This window comes from Bison bison, unplaced genomic scaffold, assembly GCF_000754665.1.
Source record: "Bison bison bison isolate TAMUID 2011002044 unplaced genomic scaffold, Bison_UMD1.0 scf7180017864348, whole genome shotgun sequence".
In the NCBI taxonomy this organism is placed as follows: domain Eukaryota; kingdom Metazoa; phylum Chordata; class Mammalia; order Artiodactyla; family Bovidae; genus Bison; species Bison bison.
In genome coordinates, this window is record NW_011494920.1 from 580990 (window position 1) to 600656 (window position 19667).

General features: G+C 39.8%; 1 protein-coding gene across 1 annotated transcript in view; it reads right to left on the reverse strand.

Annotated features, from left to right (window-relative positions):
- The window catches only part of INPP4B (inositol polyphosphate-4-phosphatase, type II, 105kDa), a 717001-nt gene that overhangs the window by 392520 nt on the left and 304814 nt on the right, over positions 1-19667 (reverse strand). Inside the window, exons 5-6 of the mRNA XM_010854712.1 lie at positions 5113-5231; positions 2967-3083 (exon numbers count right to left, since the gene is read on the reverse strand). Coding sequence (XP_010853014.1) covers positions 2967-3083; positions 5113-5231 — 236 coding nt within the window. The remainder of the gene's footprint in view (positions 1-2966; positions 3084-5112; positions 5232-19667) is intronic.

Here is a 19667-nt window from a genome sequence, read left to right on the forward strand (position 1 = left end):
TTTATTTACAAAACAGAAATAGAGACACAGATGTGGAAAATAAACTTAAGTTATGGAGGAGAGGGGTGGAGGGATAAATTGGGAGATTGAGATTGTCATATATACACTACTGTGTATAAAATAGATAATAAAGACCTACTGTACAACACAAGAACTCTACTCAATACTCTGTAATGGCCTATACAGGGAAAGAAAACAAACTCAAAGAGTGTGTGTGTGTGTGTGTATATATATATAAAACAGACTCACTTTGTTGTACAGTAGAAACTAACAACATTTTGTATCAACTATGCGTGCATTCTAAGTCTCTTCAATCACGTCCAACTCTTTGCAACCCTATGGATGGTAGCCTGCCAGGCTCCTCGATCCATGCGATTTTCCAGGCAAGAATACTGGAGTGGGTTGCCATGCCCTCCTCCAGGAGATCTTCCTGACCCAGGGATCAAACCAGCATCTCTTATGTCTCCTGCGTTGGCAGGTGGGTGTCACCACTATACTCCAATTAAAAAAAAACGAAGAGGAAAGGTGCCAGGATAAAGATTACACATACGTGGAGACTATTAGCATATTAATGGCTGTGTTTCTATTTACACTTCCATCACTAGAACTAATTGTTAGTTATTTTAAGGAAGAAGTTATGCTTTAATTAACAGCATTTCATAAATGAAAGCTGGCTGCATTTCTTAAGTATGTTCAAATTTCACAAGTCTTATTTCACAGCAGGGATTCCAGTTCATTCAATACTTTTATGTGATAACACCTCTAGATCAAGGAAGAAAATCTCTAAAAGACTCTAATTAATAGGTTTCCAGAATAAAAGCCAAAAAAAGCATACTTAATGAGTAAGCTAATTATCTATCCCTAGAGCATTAATATACATAACATTTTAAATGAGACAGAGTGAAGGGGCTAGAAATACCTTTGGTATTTAATATTTCTAACTCTGCTGTTCCTAAGGACTTAACCAGCCCAAGAACTCAACATTTTCATCTCTGTAGCATAGTGTTTCTATACCTCTGACCCTTCCATATTCTTCACCCTGTCTACACCTTGGGACTTTGGGAGCACTGAATTTGATCATGTGCTCAGAAAAAACATAAAATCCCAGAGTTTCCGCTCTACTTTCCCGTCACCCTGATCACATCCCTGCTCATTACTTCTCTGCACAATTGTGCCACCTCTTCCTACTTTTCATTTGAACCAAATCCCCCTTTTCCCCAATTTTATGCTCTTGTTCCCCCATTTCCCTCTCTCCTTGGCAGAAGACAAAAAAAAAAAAAAGTCATGCTGTAGGCTTTGTGCGTAATCTTTGGCCCAGCTCTCCCAATCACAGTCTGTTCCTTTTCCGTGTCACTTCAAAAATCAAGGAAAGGGCATAGAAAGGGAAAAGAAAAGAACAAAACTTCAAAACAAAACCTTTTTAGTTGCCAGCTTTAACCCCAATGATTGTCTCTTAACATATTTTTATCTTTCTCTTTTGATCAGAAATAATAAATGTAGGATTACTTAGAAAAACACAGTTAGTAAATGGGATAAAACTTTGGTTAATATTCCTTTATTTGATTTTTACTATTTATGAGAAACACGAGACAGCAGCCAAAACAATAACTACAGCAATTAAGCTTGCAATTACTGCTCTGTAGTGGTTGTTCTTCTACATATTTTACATATATTAACTTATTTAATCTCTACAACACTGCTCCCCCAGGTAAAGAGAAATGAGGATCAACTCTCCCAGAGTCACAAAGCTAGTGAGCAGAACGGGAACCAGACAGTCCGCCTTGACAACTCTCCCTGACCGCCATCACTGTTTCTTTACCACGCACGTGCTGTGCATTTCACTGGGCATTTCTTCTGCATATTTAAAGACATGAACTTTTCTAGGTCTAAGATGAGTAGAAAGACATTTCAAGACAGAATTTTTTTCTCTATGACATATCCCCGCCATCTACCTATGCTATATACTTTGTGGTAAAGAACGAAAGACTCATAAGCAAGACAGAAATGCCTAGTGAAGGCAGAAATGAAAGCTGCACTTCCCCTCAACCATTTACTAGTGACTCTCCAAGCCCAGCAGCACCTGTCAGCTTCAAGCAGAATGCTCCCAGAACCTACTGGTCTACCTGCCTTCAAAGTGTTTCCTGACTTATATTTCATTGTGGATCATCAATACTCCCACGGCTCCCTACTTCCAAGCCTTGAAAACAGATAAACACTCATTCTCATAGGAAAGATTTAAAGAAGAGGGCTCCCGTTAAACCATCCCCTTCCTAATACCTACAGACAGCATTCTCTCCTGTCCTGAAATTTTCAGAGTGGCCTCCGGTGACAGTGCCTGGGTACCTAATGGTCTTATTTGAACCCACTGATTCAAGAGGAGGAAAATTCAGGCCCTGTAGGAAAACTAGAGAACCTAGAACAAAAGACCATCAGGACCTGACATGACCTTCCTGTAAGGAGGCCAATTCTGCCTAGTGCTGACAGTTACTTCCTCCTCTGTTTACTTTGGTGCCACGAACAACATCAGAAGAATAGAGGGAGTTAGGGTTACGCATAAAATAATAGATTGTGAAAGCAGAACACTATCAATCTCATTTTACAATAATGGCAATATTAGAAAGTTTTGACGTATTATTTAATCTCTTCCATTTGCTTTCTGCCCACAATGTTACTTCTTCAACAACACTTAAAGCAGCAACAACAAAATATAAACTAACACATCAAGCCAGCCTCCCTGAAAAAGAAGAAAAAACTGTTCTGAAAGCTTTTGCTCCTAACCAATTGCCAGTGTGGCAGGAAGCCAAAAGAATTAAAAAAAAAAAAAATCCCAGCAAACCATAAACATAAGACAAGCATAAACACAGCACAAAGCACCTCTTTGAAAAATGCCAGTTACATCACAAATCCGACAGTTTGGAAAAGCCTGTTTCTTTTCCCAAAGAAAGAAATTAAGTTCAAGTACTTACGGTGTCATGAGACTTATCCTTGACATCATAGACTGTTAGCTTTATTTTGGTCTCCTCATAGATGGGATACTCAGATGGGAATGTGACACCAGTCAAGAACAGTGGGTCTCTTGTTCCCTGTAACAGCATAAGCAGACAACTTTGATTCAATAAGGCAGCAACTGCAGTTGGCAGCCTGTGGTGACACATGAGAATGCACAGTGTCTGGGTCTGTTTGTTTTTCTAGGAAATGATTCTATTAGAAGAGAGATCTGAATTGCCAAAGAAGACCCATGGGCAACAACGTGGCCCAGGGCCCCAGAGTCCTGATAGAGCTGTAGATAGTAAATGCCCTGCATCCCTGTCAGAGCTGCTAAGAATCTTGAAAAACAATTCATTTTCATTACATGCAGAACCATTGTTATGGTCAGCAGTCATTACATTTAGCATACATTTAATGGATATAACCTGTGACTTATGCAAATAACTTGAGATATTGACTGATCAAACTAAAAAGAAGCTCTTTTCTCAACCACTTGCTAATCTTACGCTGTCCATGTATTTCCTTTCTGTAATGATTCAACTGAAAGCCACACTCTGATAGCATTCATTTGTTTTTAGATGTTCAGCTGTATTTTTTTTTTTTCTCAGACTGATTTGAAAACTAATGAAAGAAACTAAATATGATGGATTTGGGGCTATGAAATTACTATCTCAGGATGCAGTGCACAGAGTATTTCCATGCCTCAGAATTCATTTTTAGAGAGCTGACATCCAACATTAAAATTTGCATCTATATTTAAATATGCACAGTGCTGAATATCATGGAGATGTTTGCTAGAGCTCTGTAAGCCAGTTGTTTATGGAAGTTTCTGGAAGCTGAAGTTTTCATTTATTCATTCATTCTTTCTTCCTTTTATTTAACTAATACTGCTTTTGGCTTGGCACAGTGTTAGATGCTGTGCAGAACACACATGAATAAAAAAATCAACAACAGCTATATATATTCAAATCAATGTGTCAACATACACAATTTATTTTAAATCTTGACAATATTTTTAAAACAATGAAGTTGGGATAATGCTTGAAAATAGTTTTCATATAAATGAACTATTTTCCAATTTTGGTTGTCTTCGAATGAAAAAGATTATTTTTGCTTATTCAATCACAACTTTAACTACAAATGTAACAACTACAAATGATACCAGCATTGCAACCGAAAGTTTCCCAAGGACAGATTCAGGGCTACGTGTACGATCTGGTCACTCCCATTGGTGAAATGTGTGGAGTTTTGTCTGAATCATCTATTCCACCAACGGCAGTTAGCAAGCCTGGTCTGGAGTAGACGACTTAAACTCCTGCAGAGAAACTCCACCTTCAAAATAGACAGGACTCCCAAGCCTAAGAAAAGTGAAGCTTGGAGTTTAGAGGACACTTTCTTTAATGCCAGAGACTAAGTAGCCCTCATTCAGTAAGGCTGTGAAATACGTGTGATGAGAACAAAATAATCAAAAGGGAAACACTTCCTCTTTTGAATCTGATCCAACACAATAACAAGTTTCCTCCCAACACATTTTGAATGTTATATAAGCAACAATAAATGTAAATAGGAAATCTCTCATCGGATGAGTAATATTTACACCTTTTGCCTAGAAACATTACAGTGTCTCCAATTAATCATCTACCTTTCTTTGAAAAGCACCATACTTTAAAAGACACACACGAAAGGCAGAGAATACGAAGTTTCCACAGACAGTCTGAAGAAAACGGGAAAAAATGAGAAGGGCAAAAACAGTTTTAAACATCTCTAGGTAATTTACAACTCTCTTTTTTCCCTGCAAAGATATGCTCATTCCATTTAATTAAAATTTTATATATAGTTTTTCTCTACTTAGTACTCTATTCAAAGATTCAAAGTGGGGATTTTCCTTTTACTTACTAAATAAGCTCTTTTATAAATTTTTTTTAAAAAGGGCAAGTTCTTTCCCCATTCGTTTATCCTGGTCAGTTACAAATGCATGCTTAGTAAACGCAGGTATGCGTTCCTAAATGACAGAGGACAGTAACTCAGCACAGCTGTCGGCCAGGATCTAAGGTAATTCAGCTGTTTGCTCAAATCCAGACAGCGACCTAGAGATAGAGTAAAGCAGGCACACAGCACGCTCACCTCAACAATTTCGGTGCTGGAGTATCTTGTCAGACCCTGCTCCGCGGGGTGGATTACTGAGATCTGGACCAGTGTATTCAGCTTCCGATCACGGACAGGAGCCACGAGATCCTTGCATGCTGCCGATGGCAAAGCAGAAAGAGAAAAGAAACTAACACCGTGTCTCAGAGAAAAGTTCTGTCCCGGGTTGGAAGGAACCTTAGCGTCGGCGCTGAATGAAATCTTCTGGGAGTTCTGGGCAGATTTTAGAGGAAGTCCCTTGGAAGTACCTTACAGAAATAGGAAGTCACGTGCTGCGGAGCTGAGCTGAGAATTCATTTCCACTGGCCACACTCGCAGCTCTTGCGAGTCTCCACTGCCCCGGGATCCTCACTGTCCTGTGTGACTGTGCACACACGGCTCAGAGACTTTGAGTGACTTTAATTAGTCATTAAACCCCGACCTTAACTCACACCCCTAGACTAAGTAAACGCACTGGGGCCACATCCGGGAAACTTTACGCTGCTCCTTATTGACACTGGCTGGATTAGTTCACTTGTGAGAAGGCGCACTTGGTATTTACCTATCTAGTCACTATCTGTTCACTCTTGCAGTCCTAGAGTCAGGGCCGGGTGTTTGCCTTTCAGTGCACACAAGCCTGAGGCACAGGGCAGAGGAGGAAGAAGAGGGGTTAATAGCTCCTCTGTCCAGATTCTATCCAAGCCTGGGAGGCAGAAATGTGGAAACAGGATGGGTTAATTCTTTCCCGGGGGCCACAGACCCAGTAAGACCTTTCCCTTGAGATACCAGGCTCATATTACAGAGGCTCCTCACCATACCATATTTACTTGAATATTTTCTCCACCCACATATCATTCCCACAATTTGGGGAAGAAAAGTCCAGAACATATTCCTTTTCAGAAAATCCATTATCTCCTCAGGTGTTTCCCTTTCTGGCTTTGAAACAGTAACATTACTACCTGTGTTTGGATCGTTAAGTATCATGCAAAGTGTCCCCTCCAGATCAAGTGTTAGTCACTCAGTCCTGTTGGACTCTTTGCTACCTCACAGACCTTAGCCCCCCCAGGCTCCTCTGTCCAAAGAATTCTCCAGGTGCGAACACTGGGATAGGTAGCCATACCCTTCTCTAGGGGATCTTCCCTACCTAGGGATCCAACCCTGGCTCTCCCACATTGCAGGCAGATTCTTTACCATCTGAACCACCCCTTCACTAGAGGAGAAGGTTCAAATTAGGCTGAGCTGGTGGCTGGGAGCAGGCTGACACTGGGGTTGGGACTGAGAAGTAGCCCCCAGTGCTGGATTCATGGGGAGCATGTGCTGAGCTCTATAGTATCCACACCTCACACCTCTGACCATTGCAAGAAAAAAAGAGGGAAGGACACAAGTATTTAAATTACATGATTACTCTTCAGCAGTACACAAGACCTTCATTCGCTAGGCCAGAGGTACTAGGGCTTAAACTTGAAAGCAAAGGAAATTATAAATGTAATTATCACCTTTTCTTTGCTTACAAATTAGCTCATTTACAGAAGCAGATGGGACAGAGGGAAAAAGTAGGAGTTTTGGAATGAAACAGAGCTGGTTTTCAGCTAGTTCTACTAGCTAAGCAATGCTGGGCAAATTATTTAACTTCTTAACTTCTTGATAAACTTTGAGATCCTTTAAATCCTGCACGGTATTTTTGTTATATTTTTTTCCTTATTTAAACTATATGCCTCTAACCATACAAGAAAGCTTAGGAAAGCATGTGTGGAAAAATAGTAGCCACAGTTTATTTAGCCATCACTAGTTTTGAGTCTTTTTGCCAATTATCTCTTTATTTCTCAGAATGATGCTTTGAATTATTATTTAAGTTTTATGTACTAAGAATTGGAGGCTTAGAAACATTAAGCACTCACATTTACAACACTAAAACTCTCTCATAGTTTTCTTACATCATACCCCAACAGTTCCATTTCTTTTCTTGGCATACTGAATTCCTTTCTCGCACAATGGGACCTCTTTTGGGGAGAGCGACTACCATAATTCTTTATTGTCTAACCCAAGAGATCTAGTTTTAGAAAATACTGATGCAAGGTTTCAATAATGTCAACATATCACCGGAAGGAAGGAAAAAAAAAAGATAGATTAAGACTTTACTGTTCTTTGGTGGTTATTTTGATCATTTCCTCTACTTGCCTAATGAATGTTTATTGCTCATTCTCCTGGCTTTCTGTTCACCGTGTACAGCTCTCTCTTCATTCACTGGTACTGACATATGTCTGTCCATAGATTTTGAAGCTGGAGCCAGTTTGTTCCAAACACATGCATTTTGTCCACGTCCTGCTGGTAGCTTCATCTCTACCTTATGGACTTATCACATTTGCTCAAAATAAGTTACTTCTTTTCTGATTTTTTATCAGACTTGATTGTGGGATGTGGTTAGTTCTCAGAAGTGACAGACTGTTCTCAATTTTATCAGAGAACCTCTCAGACTGACTCTTAAAGAAAAACAATCTCCACTGAACTCAAATGTTGTGTCAAACCCGATTTGACGGAATTATCAAACCCAATTGTCAGACCTCCAATACTGATGAAGTGAAAATAATCTCAATTGCACTTTGTATTTCTTTATATTTTAAATCTAAAATATGGTCTACAAAGCAACTAAAAGTCACATCCTGACTGTTCATATCTTTTCCTTCCCAACAGACCAGATATTTTACTGTTCCCTAATCTTAGGAGGCAAGATATCAGGGGAAGACCCTGAGATCGGTTAGAATTCCTGAGCTGTATTCCCAAATTCCTCATTTTCTACTTATATGCCATTAAGTTACAAAATCTTAGAGGCTCAGTTTCTTCATCTGTTTCTTGGGGTGGAGGTAAGGAATAAATTAGGTCCTTTTTATGAATGGACTTTTCTATATGAAATGAAGTTTACTTATAATATCATTATACTAACATTTACAAATATCAATACCAATATTTACCAATACTTAGTATTTTATTCTTCTGTAAATGGTTTTTATCGACTCAGTTACATTCAGACCGCTCCTTAAAAGCTCTCACTAGGTCCAATATTTCTTTGTAAGTACCAAACCAGTACCTGAGTCATTGCATTTCACAAAGTGAAACCCATACACGCTATGGATCCAAACAGCCTGAAACTATCCCACTGGCAGGGTGATAAATGATGAGCGGTTGAATTGCTTCACCGAGGTGTTACTCATTGGATCACTGTAAAGAATAATCTGCCTAGTAACTTTTCAGTATCCACTAAGGAAGCCTGCAAAATCTGGTTTTAGAAATCAAAAAATGTCATATTATTTTTCCAGCCACACTTAGCATACTACCCATTACCCACACAAAACTCTACTCTAGGAGGGAGTGACCTGCATAAATGGCCTTCCTCAATTCACAGGACTCAAAGAACACTCTGGAGTTTTACTTCATTCGTTTTGTTTTATATAAGAATTCTTGAACCAAAGGGTAGCAACAAGTAAATACCTCTCTGCCATCATTCATTCATCATTAGATTTTTACTTTTATTTCTACCTTTTTTACTGGCTTTGTTTTGGTCCAGACTGTTTAAAAGCATTCTCAGAGTCCAAAATGTTTAAAATATACAAGATGTTGATAGTTTGGGATTCAAATGTGCTTGTGTCCACTGAATTAATTGTTTTATTTTTTAAAGTAAAAGGAGGAAAAATCATATGAAAGCAATGATTATTTTTTTAAAAAGAAACTTACCCTTTTAAACTTTTCTTTAGAAAAAAAATAAATAAAAGAACTAGGAGTGACTATTTTTCCTGTTAATTTGGCTATAGAGACTGGCAACGTGAGGCTGCAGTTCCCACTGTCAGTGCTGGTGAGTGAGACACTCACAGGCGTCTCCAGCTCAGGTTTGTGCAGGACCTAGACAGCTCTCACTCTGCTGGAAGGGAATCCTCGGTAGAGGTAGTGATAAAAACAAAGGGCACTTCAGTATCTCTGGAGAGGGCTAGGCAGCAAGCAACAGGAAACCTATGCTGTGTCAAAAGCAGGGCCCTCCATCCAAATCCATTGCCCGAAGAAATAAAAGCCCACTGTGGCTTCATTTGAGGATTTGTCCAAAGCTTGAAATTCCAGTCACTGTGTAAGTTAAATCCATAGATCTGTGACTAAATTTGGCCTAAGGACCAGAAGTTGCCAACCCCAGTCTACATGCTTAAGCTACTGCTTAGGTTCTTAGGGAGAAAGTTCAGATCATCTATTGCTCCTATGATTTCTCTACTATCCAAGAATCCTGAAGCTAAAGGGCAAGGGTTTCTGGGTTCTTGTTGGATTAATAGTCTGTCCACCCCAAAATACTGTTTGTTTGTTTGTGTGCATGTGTTTTTATAAAATATCCACTTTGTTTCATTCAGTCATCATTTTTAAATCACGTCAAGTCTGTTGAGTCACTATATCCGTTCTATCATTCTAGCCAACACGGGCTGGAAGCTGAAAAAATGTCTCCTGACTCGCCTCAGAGAACTCAGTCCCAGAAATTATCCATCTGAAGTAGAACACAATTGTGAGTTCAGGTGCCTTTGAATTCAGCAGCACTGGCCAAATCCTAGCTGTCCTCAGACTTGCACTGGGTAATCAGAGGCGCCTGCCACAGGCTTTCACAAGAGCAGTGGCCTGAGCCACTGAGGCAGTGCCAGTTCAAGGTCAACTCCAAGCAACTGTCTCTTTCCCCTTAAGAACCTTCTTCTGTGAAGTCAGGTCATTTTTCTTGCCCCATTCCATTTCATCTCTCTTCTTGCCATTCAGCGTTAAGCAGATGTTAAGCAATGTTAAGCATCAAGCAGAGTTTATCCTCTGCCCTCTAGAAAAAAACAACAGCTACAAGCAGAGGAGTGGACTTTGACAAGAGTGCACACAGCTCTACAATTCTGTTCTTAAATTAGCCAAAGGAAGCTTAGGCTTCGAGAAGAAGCCACACAGGAGAGCAAATAGAGAATAAAGACGTGGTTTTTTTTTTGTTTGTTTTTAACTCAGGATAAAATTGTATTTGAACCAGGATCTGGCCTAAGGAATTATGTGACTTTGGATAAATTACTCTCTTTCGGCCTCTGTTGTCTAAACTGTAAAGCAGAAGTCAAAGGACAGATTTCAAAGAGTTGTTGTAAAGATTATATGATGTAATATATGTAGAATGCTAGGCACATAATAGGTCCTTTTTAATTAAGATTACTCAATTCTTTAGCACTCAGCTTTTGAACTGTGGTGTTGGAGAAGACTCTTGAGAGTCCCTTGGACTGCAAGGAGATCCAACCAGTCCATTCTGAAGGAGATCAGCCCTGGGATTTCTTTGGAAGGAATGATGCTAAAGCTGAAACTCCAGTACTTTGGCCACCTCATGCGAAGAGTTGACTCATTAGAAAAGACTTTGATGCTGGGAGGGATTGGGGGCAGGAGGAGAAGGGGACAACAGAGGATGAGATGGCTGGATGGCATCACCGACTCAATGGACATGAGTCTGAGTGAACTCCTGGAGTTGGTGATGGACAGGGAGGCCTGGCGTGCTGCAGTTCATGGGGTCACAAACAGTCAGACACGACTGAGCGACTGAACTGAACTGATACATAAGAGAACACATCCAATTGTTATCCTTTTCTATCTACCCAGTCATGATATATTTGGAGAAGGCGATGGCACCCCACTCCAGTACTCTTGCCTGGAAAATCCCATGGAAGGAGGAGCCTGGTAGGTTGCAGTCCATGGGGTCGCGAAAAGTTGGACACAACTGAGAGACTTCCCTTTCACTTTTCACTTTCATGTATTGGAGAAGGAAATGGCAACCCACTCCAGTGTTCTTGCCTGGAAAATCCCAGGGACCAGGGAGCCTGGTGGGCTGCCATCTATGGGGTCACACAGAGTCGGACATGACTGAAGTGACTTAGCAGCAGCAGCAATTAAGATTAATATGAATATAGACTCTTTGTGACCCCATGGATTGTATAGTCCATGGAATTTCCAGGCCAGAATACTGGAGTGGGTAGCCGTTCCCTTCTCCAGGGGATCTTCTCAACCCAGGGGTCAAACCCAGGTCTCCCACATCGCAGGTGGATTGTTTACCAGCTGAGCCACCAGGGAAGCCTAAGAATACTGGAGTGGGTAAACTATCCCTTCTCCAGCAGATCCTCCTGACCCAGGAATCGAACCAGGGTCTCCTGCATTGCAGATGGATTCTTCACCAGCCAACCTACCAAGATTAATATGAATATAGTTATATGCTGACACAAAAATGGATTGTATCTATTCAGTATTCTTATACTAATTAAATTCTCAAGATATTCCAAGTTGGTTCTGATTTGATATAACCTTATTCTTTTGTTAATACATTTATTTTATATATCTGTGATATTTTGGTACCTTCTTGTTTCCACATAAACACAAAATAAAATGTATACTCCTTACTGGATCATCTGTTATTTTCAGAAACCATAGTTATCATGAATATATTGCCTTCTGTGAAACCAGATGTGCATTTATACTTGTTCATTTCCCTTCTGATGAAGCACTTCCAAATGAGAAGCCAAAAAAAGCAGAAAATTTTTATTTATTTTCTGGCTGCCCTCAAAGGTACTACATGTAAATTGTAAACTCATTCTCTAAGCATGGATTTGTCTGGGAGGTTAGTGTCCTTTTACTGAGAGACAGCTGGTCCGCAGGGAGGCATTGTCTTAATAACTGAGATGTCCCAATGGGTCATGGGAAGACCTGCTCCTCTGTTCTGTGTATTCCTTCATCAAGAAAGGAAGACTGGATGCTTATAAAGCTTCTTTTTCTTGCAATTAAAAATAAATGTTACAGCTCAAACCCAATATAGCCTGATGGAAACAAATCTTCTTTTCTGATGAAAGCTCATTTCTTATACACTGCCTCCCTCCCCTGACTCTTCATAGGGAAAAAGGAAGAGACCCTTTGTTTTGTCCCTTATCCCTCAAGGAACCAAAAAAAAAACAAACAAACAAAACAAAACCAGGGTACAGAGGATAGGGGGCATCTTGAAGAGAAAAGTGGCCTTATCCAAACAGGGATCTAGGGAAGTAACCATCTATTGGTTTCACCAATAGCACTATTTGTAATTTCCCATCCTGAGGAAAATCAGTCATTTCCCTAAGGCTGTGGCCTCTTGCTGCCAAGAAGGCAGTGTTCTATTTACTTCTCAAATTCTTAGAGTTTGGTCAGCTTTCTCAAAAATGTCACATATATTTATCCTTGTTCCTTGTAGTCCAGAAAATTAAATTCCATGTATCTATCAACTTATACGCCACTTTGGGATATGTTTCCAGTCCAATAAATCACGGAACTTCTTTCCATGGTTTCACAGTTACCATCCATTCCAGTGAGCCCCTCTAGATTAAATGAATTTGCATCATACATTAAGAGAGATCTGTAACATTTTAAAAGCTTAATAGCCTCTCTAATTACTTAGCCAGTACAATACGCTTTCCTGTTCTTAGTTTCTTCTGCATTTCTGTTCTTTATTCTTCCTTCCTCCTCAGGAATTATCCTTCCTTCCTTAGGAATTTTAAGACAACAATTTTCTGAAGACTAGGATGTCAACCTCTGTAGTTCAAATCTCCTGATTGGATTCAGAAGACAACATTGCCTCATTCCCAGGTCACTGCATTCCATGATAATCAATTGTCTGCTGTAAGAGGGCAGAAAGTACAGTGCTGAGTGTGTGTGTGTGTGTGTGTGTGTCGCTCAGTCGTGTCCAACTCTTTGTGACCCCATGGACTGTAGCTCGCCAGGCTCCTCTGTCCCTGGGAGTTGCCAGGCAAGAATATTGGAGTGGGTTGCCATTTCCTCCTCCAGAGGATCTTCCAGACCCAGGGACTAAACCCACATCTCTTGTCTCTCCTGCATTGCAGGTGGATTCTTCACTGCTGAGCCATCGCAGAAGGCCAACTCATACTAATATCCATACCAGGAACATGTGTTGGGAACACACTCTTCACTTATGAATATGTTTTTAAGGCTACTCCTAGGAAAACATGGCCCTGTATCATGCTAAGCTGATTTATGCTCATTAATCATATTCTTCTGTGTTTATTCTGTTATTTCCTGTAGAATCTTGAAGAGTCTCTAATTCATTGAGCCTAGCAGCACACCTTGCCCTTGCTGTTCATTTTAGTTTATTTTCAACTGATAGAGCCTACTTTGTAACTTTTCTCATTTGGTATTGTTTTTCTTATTTGTGTTCTCTTCTGCTTTCTCAAATGTCTGCTGTGTGCTCTCTTCTCTTCTATTTCAGATGATGTCTTTGCTAACCTATGTTTCTCTCATCACTCTGAAAGATGAGGTTATCAAAATCATTACTTGTTTATTTATTAGACTTGGGACTGCTGGGGTCAGAAATACATCTCTGTTAACAAACTACAGCATCTCCCTTCAGTTAAGAAAGTACTTTTTAAGTCTTCATAGAAGTAAAACAAAAATGTGCACTTTTCCCCCTGACTGCAGTGTGGGAGATTTTAATTTACACACACTTCTCTAAAGAGTATGTGAACTATACATATCTACCTACATAAGAAATATTTGTTGGGAAAATTAAAGGACTGTGTAAAAATTGGACTATTAGATTAGAAAATTTGGACTTACTTTTCTTTCTCCCACCCCCCTTAGTTTTCTTTTCCTTTGTCTTTTAAGATACTGAGTTCAAAATATTAATGTTCCTAATTGAAAATTAGGATCTCACTTTCCAGGGAGGATAATTATACCCATGTAACTTGAACTAACAATATTAATACTAGGTTTCTAGAAAGTTAGAGGGCAAAAAAGCAGCTCAGTGTTTAAGGTTGAAAGATAAGGAATTAATCCAAGGAATCAATACACACACACACAAACTAAATAAATAAATAAACTAATAAATAAAGGCATCCTTGTGAAAGGATTCCTTAGACATACTGAAATAATCCTAGAATTTTTGCCCCAATACTACATCAATAAAATGCTCATATAGGGAATTCCTTGGCTGTCCAGTGGTTAGGACTCAGTACTTTCACCACAGGGGGCATGCTTTGAACCCTAGTCAGGAACTAAGATCCCACTAGCCAAGCAGTGCAACCAAAAAAGAAAAAAACATGCTAATATAATACAAATTGTAAGGTTTTTCTTAATTAAGACAATAAAGGAAGCATGCAGAGAAGATGAGGGTGGAGGGCAGAAAACACAATTTATTGTATACTTATTATGGAGCAGGTGGCATTGGACTTAAACTTTGCTTGTGCTAGCTGGAGTCCAGGACAATAACGTGCCCATTGACACTTCATGATTCCATTAGTTCCGTATCCACATTTTTGACTGATCAGTCAGATTTGTAGATCATGAAGATTCTTTAATTATTTATTTTTTTTACCCATAGCTCAGTAGCCTGAGTTAATTGTTTGTTGACGGCATCATTCTGCTCTATCTGGTCCTCTGTTCATTGGTGATTTAGCTTTGTAACAAGAATTTTAAGACGACCAACACTCTGACAGTAGAATCCAAATAAAACTTGAGGAAACGATGAGACTAATGCCATAGAGAGGAAACAAATGACAGAGTTACTGAGGAATACAGGTAATAATTTGCATGAGGGAATTGAAGAGATTTTGTTATAGAAATTTTGCCTCAGAGTTCTTGCTACACTGAGATTTGAGTGTAGCTTCTAAATTATGTTACAACTTACTCACTTACATATTAAACAAAAGCCAGATTCAGGTTTTTGAGAAATAGATCCTGAAATCAAATTTGTTACTTTTCCCCTGTAAGAGAACAACATAAAAATACACCACTATATATTATGTGTATCTGTGCATTAAATAAAAACATATTAGCTTGAACTAAAAAATGGCCAAGAAGATGAAATTCATTTCTACAATTGGGAATATTATACTAAAATAAACCAACCACTCAATTCTAGTTCTTAATTTAAGTATCACTGAAGAATCCATAGAGAAAGAAAAGAGTAACCTCTGCCTGGAACGATGATGCTCTTGAGAAATGCTCTTTGATTGTGCTCTGGAGCAAGGAAGATGCCAGCTGTACAGAAGACAGTGTATTTGCATATGAAAAGAGCAAATCTGGTTCAAATCACTGTTGTCAGTATCAAAAGACTCTCACTCTCCAGTCTGTCCCCAGGTCCCCCGGCTTCTCTCATGTATTTTCCTGTTTTCATGAATAGCACCTAGATGGTTGAGACTCTGTCCTCAAGCAATTGAATTAAAAACAAGTCTGTGCTTGTATCTCTTCTGATTTTGATCTCCCATGCTATATGATGTCAACCCCAAACTGGCCTGGCATCATTGCCTAATAGTTTGCTCAGACTTAACTCGTAGTACTTAAGCTCTCAATTCCTGTTCCGCATCAGATACAAGGGCTTGCAGCTTTCTGCTGCTCTTTTCAGCACAAACATATGTGCTGCTTAAGAAGGGATGAAGATGTTATTCTGAGAATAGAGGCAGGTCCCCCTGAATACTAAAAGAAATATTGTGAGTCAGTTCATGGAAATCTGTAGTGTTACAACTAGGGCCGCAGAAGGGGAAGAAACACAGGGAACAACCTTAAAACTTTAACTCATCCAGAGACCAAGGTGACAGTATTTTTCCAGAACTGCCATAGGAGCCCTAGGGTTCCGGTTCAGGAAAAGCATTGAGCACACCCGTGGATCCAGCAGTGCACATGGGGAGTGGAGAGGGGCTGCTTCCTTGATTTACCTCTGAACCAAAACATGAAGCCAGAGTGGCTAGTGGAGATGGGTAGTTACAGGAGAAACGGCACAAAAGCCAGAGCCTGAGTTGCCAAACGTGGATGTCTAAGAGAAGTGTGCCCAAAGTTCCTAAATTCTAACTGAGGACACAGCATGATGTCCAGAAGGAATTTGAAAGTCTGAAGAATTAAAAAGGAAACTGGGATCTGGGGATGTTGCCTTCAGGGGTTGACAGTCCCCTGAGAAAATCTGAGGTCCATTTGTTTGGGCAGGAAGTAGCAAGTGCAGTGGAAAGCAGTTGTTGAACCTGGATGATTTCACGCACAAAACACTGACTCATCATCTGGGTTTCACTAAATCCTGCATGAGGCAATTTTTAGACATGCTTTCCTGAACCAAAATGCTACAGAAAATACATTGTATATACTGTACTCAGGGGCTTGAGGTTTACTTTATTTTTTTTAAAAAAGGACGTAATTGATTTATTTATTTGGCTGCCCTGGGTCTTAAATTGCAGCAGTCAGAATCTTTAGTTGTGGGATCTAATTCACTGCCCAGAGATGGAACCAGGGCCCTTTGCATCGGAAGTACAGAGTCTGAGCCACTGAATCATCAGGGAAGTCTCAAAGGCTTAAGTTTTAGAAGGTGGAATTTAAATTAAGGTAATTTAAAAATTTTGAGTAATATTTTTCTCACAAATGTATTGGACTTAGTAGTTAGATGTGGGATTAATAGCTTATGGAACTCCCTGTAATGCCAAATATTTGACAAGTAGATTTAAAGTATTAAATCAAAGCCAGACAAGGCTAGATTAGGAAACAAGGAAGGGAAGGGAGGAGTGATGGGAATAGATGGTTAATGAACCTCTCACTGTATTGTCTATCTAGAACATCCTATGTGGAGGGGCAAGTCATCAGTCCTCGGCTTTCCTGAGTTCCTTGCATCAAGCATAGGTGTGATTCTTTTGTAGACAAAAGAAAAGCTAAATATTAATGTTGAATATGGAGATTTAAGAGGGTCAATTCTCCCATCGTAAGATGGTTGACTCACAGGAAATAACATAAGCTTGGTGCAGATAAGCTACAGCTGGAAATGACTAGTGAACCAGGAGACAGGATACAAAGAGGAGGAAGACGGTGAATCTGCGAGTGAGAAATCAAATGTGGGCTAGCTGGAGGGCAGAAAGTGTCTAGTTATTTGGAGCAAAATCCACAAGTTCAACACTATGTGGAAATAGCCCAGATCAGACAGCTTGAGAGAGAAAGAGAGTGGTTCTAAGAGAATCAGAGTTTGAAGGAAACGGAGAGCACACTTTTCAGAATATTTGGGATCTTCAAGGACAGCCTCAAGCTCAGCAGAGTGCCTGTGAGTTGCATGTAGAATGCCCCAAAGCCCTAGCTATACAGGAAGTTTCAGAACAAAGGAGCCATTGTTTATCTTACTCCAACTAAACTTGAGAATAACCACCTTCTCAGCAATTTCAAAACACACGTGGGACTAGATAAGATAAGACTATGAGACACCTTCTGTTTGAAGGTCTCCTTGGCAGTTCTTTCTTGCTCTGTGGGAAAGTGAAAGTGTTAGTTGCTCAGCCGTGTTTGACTATTTGTGACCCCATGGACTGTAGCTCAACAGGCTCCTCTCTCTGTCCATGGAATTCTCCAGGAAAGAATACTGGAGTGCGTAGCCAGTCCCTTCTGCAGGGGATCTTCCCGACCCAGGGATCAAACCAGGGTCTCCTGCATTCTTGCTCTGGGCAGTACACGGTCAAAGGCTCAGGGTCATAGATCTCAGTCCTGACCAAATGACTTTGGATTTGTTATGGAATCTCATATTCTCATCGGGAAATAAGGACAATAAATTACAGTTATTCTCACTGGGTGCTTGTGAAGATCTAATTAAATATGTAGGGAAAAAAGATGCATTAATTTCCTAATGATGTATTAATAATGTGCTTCTTCCTTTCATGTTTCATAGCACAAATACTCTGTGAAATAAGAATGAAACCCACTCCAGTGTTCTTGCCTGGAGAATCCCAGGGACGGGGGAGCCTGGTGGGCTGCCGTCTATGGGGTTGCAAAGACTCGGACGCGACTGAAGCGACTTAGCAGCAGCAGCAGCAGCATATACAACTTACTTACAGATAAGGACTCACATTTTCAGAGAAGGTAAGGGATTAACCCAGAATAGAAAATTTAAGATATCACTTAAGCAATAATTCATACCCCTGGCACCATTCTTAGTGCTTTAAGTACACTACGTCATTTAATTCACAAAATAGCTCAGGAAAGATGAATTTTTCAGAACTGCACAGGGAGCCAGTAGCAGAATCAGGATTCAAATGTGTTCAGAAGGCAGCCCAGCCCATGTTCTCAAATGCTGCCCTTGGACTGCCTCCGTTCAAGGTCACACAAGGTAGGCTCAAATCAAACCTCAGTCCATTTCTGCTATTTAGTTGTCTATTATGCTTCTTGTTATTTGTGTGTGTGTGTGTGTGTGTGTGTGTGTGTGTTCTTAAGCGCATCTCTCTAGGAAGATGAGGGAGCTTCCTTGGTGGCTCAGATGGTAAAGAATCTTCCTGCAGTATAGCAAACCAATCTTCAAACCCTGGGTCAGGAAGATTCCCTGATGAAGGGAATGGCTACCCACGCTAGTATTCTGGCCTGGAGAATTCCATAGATAGAGGAGCCTGGCAGGCTACAGTCCATGGGCTCGTAAAGAGTTGAACACGACTGAGAGCGACTAATACTTTCACAGGGAATGGTTTACTTCTTGATGCTATCATAATACAGGAGTCTTGAAGTCACTTTATGAAGAATTTTGGGCATAAAATCCACACAGAAAGCAATTGTCAACTATCCAGTCTACTTACAGAACCTACTTGATCAACTCAGCCCGTGACTGATTCTTCCTGTCGGTTCTCTCTAGATGAACCCCAAGGGCAGTCAGGTTCTGCCGTTCTTAATATAACTTGCTAACAACAAAATATCAACAGTTAAATAATTGTCTTCACTGATAATACCAAAATGAATTTTTTTTTACAAACAATTGTGTTGGCAACAATTATAAAGCATTTCAAGGTCATTTCTAAATCTAGAAATTTATTTTATGAAGCAAGTCAGGTGAGTCAAGAAGCAATGGCTTTCATGCCTATGTTCAGTTCATGGATATTTACTGAATGTCTCAATGTGCCCAGCATGATTCTAGGCGACAGCCTCATAGCAGTGAACAGGAAAGCAAGTTCCTTGTTATATGGAGCTTAGAGTCTAGCAAGACATAAAGTTAAAAAAAAATAATAATTTAGTGAGAATTTTTAACAGGGTGATTAAATTGAGAGTGTTGCGGGGAGCAGGGATCAGGAAAAGCTTCCCTGATGAGGTGAAATCTGAGTTGTGATCTAAAACATACCAAGAATCAGCTGATGGGGGGAGAACAAATGTCAAGACTCAAATGTGTCCTGTTTGAGAAGCAAAAAGAAAATGCACAAGGTTGAGAGTGAGGCTGCAGAGTGAGCTGGAAGATCAGTGCAGGTAAGGGCCTGCTCCCCAAGATCCGTCTAGAGTGTGGTAAGATATTTCCATTTTATTCTTTTTTAAAGAAATTTTATTGGCATATAGTTGACTTACAATGTTGTGTTAGTTCCAGGTGTACAGCACAGTGATTTAGTTATATATATATATATATAACTAATGTTATATATACCTAATATATAACTAATATATATATACCATTATTTTTCAGATTCTTTTCCCATATAGGTTTTTCAGACTGTTGACTAGAATGTCCTGTGCTATACAGTAGGTTCTTATTGATTACCTATTTTATATATATTTGTGTGTGTATGTTA